This window comes from Oncorhynchus keta, chromosome 24 (genome assembly GCF_023373465.1).
Source record: "Oncorhynchus keta strain PuntledgeMale-10-30-2019 chromosome 24, Oket_V2, whole genome shotgun sequence".
NCBI lineage: Eukaryota > Metazoa > Chordata > Actinopteri > Salmoniformes > Salmonidae > Oncorhynchus > Oncorhynchus keta.
In genome coordinates this window covers 24421795-24427794 of record NC_068444.1, presented here as the reverse complement: position 1 = coordinate 24427794, position 6000 = coordinate 24421795, and the positions used below count along the sequence as shown (strand labels likewise).

At 40.0% G+C, this 6000-nt stretch overlaps 1 protein-coding gene across 2 annotated transcripts in view; it reads right to left on the bottom strand.

Moving 5' to 3' along the window:
• Positions 1-1232: 1232 nt before the first annotated feature.
• oprm1 (opioid receptor, mu 1) overlaps positions 1233-6000 on the bottom strand; it is a 28943-nt gene continuing 24175 nt past the window's right edge. The window contains exons 2-3 of one of the 2 annotated variants that reach the window (XM_035800796.2): positions 5575-5942; positions 1233-4753 (exon numbers count right to left, since the gene is read on the bottom strand). In XM_035800796.2, coding sequence (XP_035656689.1) covers positions 4221-4753; positions 5575-5942 — 901 coding nt within the window. In that variant the 3' untranslated portion in view covers positions 1233-4220. The remainder of the gene's footprint in view (positions 4754-5574; positions 5943-6000) is intronic. The other variant, XM_035800797.2, reaches the window with a different exon arrangement.

Genomic DNA, 6000 nt, shown 5'->3' with positions numbered 1-6000 from the left:
CTTAATTCATAAAGGCTGAGAAAATCCTATTTCAATCACTTGCAACCATTTTTAATTACTTCTCTTTTCTTTGAGCCACTACAACAGCTTGATAGTCAGCTGAATTGATCACTCATATCACCTACCACACAGCTCCCAACTCCACAGAGTCTATCTTCTCCCCGTCACACAGGCATTGGCATCCTAATGAAATAGGAGCCCACCTCTTTGATTATGTTAAAACTTGACAGAGTTGGTACTCTGGGATAAGGTCTGAAGCAGACCATGTCATATTAATGAAAGGGCAAGAGCAACAACCTTCATTATCATTCAACTCAACGAAGCTATTCAGACTGACAAGTGACAACTAATCCAATCCAATATTTAGGCCTAATTCAGTCACTTCCTCTAGTCTGATGGCATTACACTCCTGTGTAATAATGTATTGGTAAACTGCCATGGTGGTGTATTTGTAAATTGTAAATTGTGAATACATATACCTCTCATAAATAGTCATAACCATGCATTATTCAGATTATCAGATTTCATTTGCTAACTTTTTATGGCCATTACAAAAGTCTGAGGAATGCATGGAAAATCAATTAGCACTGCAAATGACTAAAGAAATGCATTGATGTTACTTTAACGATGGATCTATATCTTTTCTTAATCCAAACACAAAAGCTGACTCAAATTTAATTTCCCTTAGGTAACACTGCAGAGAAGTGTACAATGGGCATGAAATATTTGATTTCAAAGTATTACAGAATCAAATTATAGCCCCTCGACAGCCGGTGGTCCCATGTCGGGTAATAAACAGCCTGGCAATAACTGAAAACAGCTGCTGCTTTCAGGGGGTCCATTTTGTTCCCAGGCTAGCTAGCTCTCCTATAATGGAAGAGAAGACGTGAGACTGACATCACACACAATGCTATACTCTGAATCAATCATTCTTACCTTATAAAACACTGTCTTAAATTGTGGCCTTTACACATAAAACATGCATGACACATTGGCCTGTTGATACCGAATGTGATGCCAAGTCACAATGTCAAATGGTTTTACAACTTTGACATGACAAGTGGATCAGATGGGGGAAACTGATTTGTCAGTCATATGAAATCTAAAGTGCTTGATGCAGTGCATCTCGAGCAAAACCTTTTTTGCTCCATTACAGAGAGAGAAGGTGGAGGTCTATTGAACATTTGTTGGATAAAATGGTAGCAACAAATAAGATACACATAGATTCAATATTGTGGTAAAGGTAATATTCATTACAGTGTTTGATATATAATGGTTTATTTGACTACTTACAAAAACATTCAAAATTCAGAATTGAAGTATATTTAGAAAAACAACATTTGCTGATTAACAACTTTATGTAAAATGTAGTAACATGCATATTTATCATTTTAGATATTTGAGTGAAAATCACAAACAGTTTCAAATTTACAACAATCATTTAGAAAGTACAATGTTCACCATGGTAACATTAAAAGCATCCGCCATTTTAAGACAAATCAGGGATTTTGTAAAATACAAAGTCACATGTACATGTTGGTCTATGAAACAGTATATTGTCTTATCCCTGAAAAGATACACAGGCATAATGATACCATCATATACAACTTGAAAATAATATCATAATACACAGCTGACAAAGCCTGACGGCATCCCTATCTACACATACTTACTAAAATCCTTGAACGGACTGACATGTTTTTTTAAAAATATTTTAAATATATAAATATATCAAGCAAGTTCCAACCTGGGTCCAAATGCTATTGAAGGGATTTCAATTACTTTCACATACATTTCAAAGTAAACATTTATTTTTTTTTCAAATAGAAGTAGTTGTTTCAGTCCCATTATTTAAAAACACTGAAATACAGCAAAAATATAAACGCAACATGCAACAATTTTAAAGATTTGACTGAGTTACAGTTCATATCAGGAAATTGAAATAAATAAATTAGGCCATAATCTACAGATTTCACATGACTGGGAATACAAATATGAATCTGTTGGTCACAGTTACCTTAAAAAAAGGTAGGTGCATTGTTTAGATAACCAGTCAGTCAGTATCTGTTGTGACCACGACTTGCCTCATGCAGTGTGACACATCTCCTTCGCATAGAGACTTGATCAGGCTGTTGATTGTGGCCTGTGGATTGTTGTCCCACTCCTCTTCAAATGAAATCGTATTGGTCACATACACGTGTTAAGCAGATGCTATTGCGGGTGTAGCGAAATTCTTGTGTTTCAATGGCTGTGCGAAGTTTCTGGATATTGGAGTGAACTGGAACACGCTGTCGTACAAGTTGATCCAGAACATCCCAAACGTGCTCAATGGGTGACATGGATGGTCAGTATGCATGACATGGAAGAACTGGGACATTTTCAGCTTCCAGGTATAGACCCTTGCGATATGGGGCTGTGCATTATAATGCTGAAACATAAGGTGATGGCGGCGGATGAATGGCATGACAATGGGCCTCATGATCTCGTCACGTTATCTCTTTACATTCAAATTTCCATCAATAAAATGTAATTGTGTTAGTTGTCTGTAGCTTACGCCTGCCCATACCATAACCTCACCGCCACCTTGGGGCACTTTTTTCGTCAGCAAACTGCTCGCCCACACGACACCATACATGTGGTCTGCGGTTCTCAGGCCGGACCTACTGCCAAATTCTCTAAAATGACGTTGGAGGCGGCTTATGGTAGAGAAATTCATATTAAATTCTCTGGCAACAGCTTTGGTGGACATTCCTGCAGGCAGCATGCCAATTGCACACTCCCTCAAAACTTGAGACATTATGGCATTGTGGTGTTTGACAAAATTGCAAATGTTAGAGTGGCCTTTTATTTTCCTCAGCACAAGGTGCACCTGTGTACTGATCATGCTGTTTAGCTTCTTGATATGCCACACCTGTCAGGTGGATGGATCATCTTGGCAAAGGGGAAATGCTCACTAGCAGGGATGTAAACACATTTCTGCACAACATTTTTGAGAAATACGTTTTTTGTGCACATGGAACATTTCTGGGATCACCACTTTACATGTTGCGCCTATATTTTTGTTCAGTGTACTGTACTTTTCAATACTTTTTAGCCAGTACTTCTGAAAGTAGAGCTCACGAGCCAAAACTGTTTTCCGAAAATTGCGTACTGTCACATATGTGCAAATATGTGCACCACGTCATTGCTGTTTCCCTCTGCTCTGCTGTGGGTGAATCGCGTGCATCTTGCTAGCTGTCACTCATATGGTGAGGGGTTGAAGCTCATTGGCTGAAACTTGAAATGCTAGGGGGCTGGCCCACACGGGGCAAAATGTAGGGAACAAGGCGCAGCACAGTCTTTTTTCACCAAAGTCACCATGTCTTTAATTAAGCATGTATTTGAACCCAGGTCTGCCACAACCCAATGGTTAGGACTTTATCTCTGTAAACTTGCAAGCACTGTAATATATCAGTTTTAAATATCAATAAATATTTCAGTTACTTGACGTTGATAAAGCAGCATTATCATGTTGATGGAACATTTTGAAGGTGAGCAAGTTCTGCCAAGCACTGTTAAAAATGACAGTATTCAATAGAATATCTGATCATAACTAAATGTAATCATATATATATATATTTTTTATCACTTTCAGTTTGGATATTTTGCAGGGCTACATTAAAGGCAATTCACATACACATACAATACATAACAATTTAGCACAGATCATATAACATATAAAAGCAGCTATACACAGCTTTAAAGCTGCAGTCTGTGATTGGTAGGCTACATCAATTTTCTGACTTTTAAATTAATGATATATAGCCATTGACGCTTGAAGCAAACAATAATGTAATTGTAAACAAACAATGTACAACTTCAAAACATGGCCAATTTATCATTTTCAGTATGTTCAGTATACCAGTCTAAAAGGATAGCCTACTGTGTACATAACAGCTGATGTTGGTTAATTTCAGTGTTTAGCCCAAAGTTCAACATTTTAATAATGCTACCTGACAGAAAGCCTTACGCTGAGCGCTATTCTACATTCAAATATTTGTCAGCCTTGCCAGAAAGAGGCGACAGCAACATAGATGCTCGCACCACGTTGCATTTCAGCATCTTGGCGCATTACGTGTCAAAGCTTTGTGTCAGAGCACCGTGGTTACCTGGGTGACTTCCGAGATCATATCGTCGTTGGGCTGGCAGCATGAGTCTAACGACAACATCTCCATACCTAGTCATACCTCTTGATTGGACCTCTCCACTGTGTTGGCGCTGGAGTGGTGCTCGTGTTGGGGGTGGTGGCGGGTACGAGAAGAATTCTGCAGCTCCAGCATCGAAGGACTCAAGGGGATGCAGAACTCGCGGAAGCAGCGCTTGAAGTTCTCGTCCAGGAAGGCGTAGAGGACGGGATTCAGGCAGCTGTTGGTGTAGCCCAGAGCGATGCAGAAGTGCCAGGTGACGGACTGCAGCAGGGAGTTGGGGATATTGATAAGGGCTTTGATGATGACGTAGATGTGGATGGGCGTCCAGCAGATGATGAAGACGGCCACCACCACCAGGACCATACGGGTGATGCGGCGCAGGTTGCGGTCCTTCTCCTTGGAGCCGGACAACATGCGCACGCTCTTCAGGCGCAAGATCATTAGCCCATAGCACACGGTGATGATGAGGACGGGGATGATGAAGGCAAAGATGAAGACGCAGATCTTCAGAAGATTCTCCCAGTACCAGGATGGGTGGGGGAAGATCAAAGTGCAGTCGATGATTCCTGAAAATGTGAAGACACAGTTGAACGAATGTAGCATATGAGGAAATCAACGCCTCACAGCAGTATTTTTCATAGGTAGATAATACTACAGTATATAGGCCCCAAAGCATTGCTCGAAATGATAAACATAAAAGTCAGTTATGTTTTCGTTTGTTAAACAAGCTTGTGCTGACATCTTGTATTCCTCAGGCTGACATCAGATATATTTTCATCATGAGACTGCAAATAACACTATCTATTCTCATCTAACCAATAACAAGAGCTAAGAAGATTTTGACAGGCACTTTGAAAACCTAATTCAGGAATCAAGCATCACCAATGTTGGTGACAAGTTTCTATCCCACTACTACTACTACTACAATTATGCACAAACTTTCTGAAGATTATACATGGTGGTAGCTGCTAGTCTATGGCCCTGTATACCATATTTAAAGCATAATATTGATGACTAGATTTGGAGGCCTACATTAAGGCCAATTAGGGATGAATGCTTGCAAAACAATTTAATGAGTTTGTGTCACATGTAAACCTAAATAAAGGATCTGAAAGTGTTCTTATTGATAATAAAAACATACTTATGATATGATAATATGATAATAAAAACATGCTTCATAGCTAACGTTGCACTCGATTTCTCTCTATGACAGACCCAGACCATGCATAGAACAGCAAAGTGCTTAAATTCCGTTGGCTTTCCGTTCACTTCACGGAAATAACTATCAAACATAATTGTTACTCTCGCTGCTGTGGTATGCTCACAAACATTACGGATAGGATATCTATAACTGAGGATAAAAGAAAAACAGCAGGGGGAAACGTACTGTCGTACTTGCCGTTATCGGTTACAGTAGTTAAGGCGGTGAACATGACAGGTAGACCGATGGCAGAGGACAGGATCCAGTTGCACACGTTGACAATCTTCGCGTTACGGGGCGTGCGGAAGTCTAAGGCCTTGACGGGGTGGCACACTGCAATGTAACGGTCAATACTCATTGTAGTCAAGGTGAAGATACTGGTGAACATGTTGTAGTAGTCGATGGATATCACTATCTTGCACAGCACGTCTCCAAACGGCCAGGTCCCCATCAGGAAGTTGACACTCTGGAAGGGCAGCGTACTGGTGGCTAGTGCATCAGCCAAGGCCAGGTTGAAGATGTAGATATTTGTGGCGGTCTTCATTTTAGTGTATCTGGAAAGACAACATACAAAAATAAAAATTAAGAGACCAAATTAGGGTGTGCTTATCA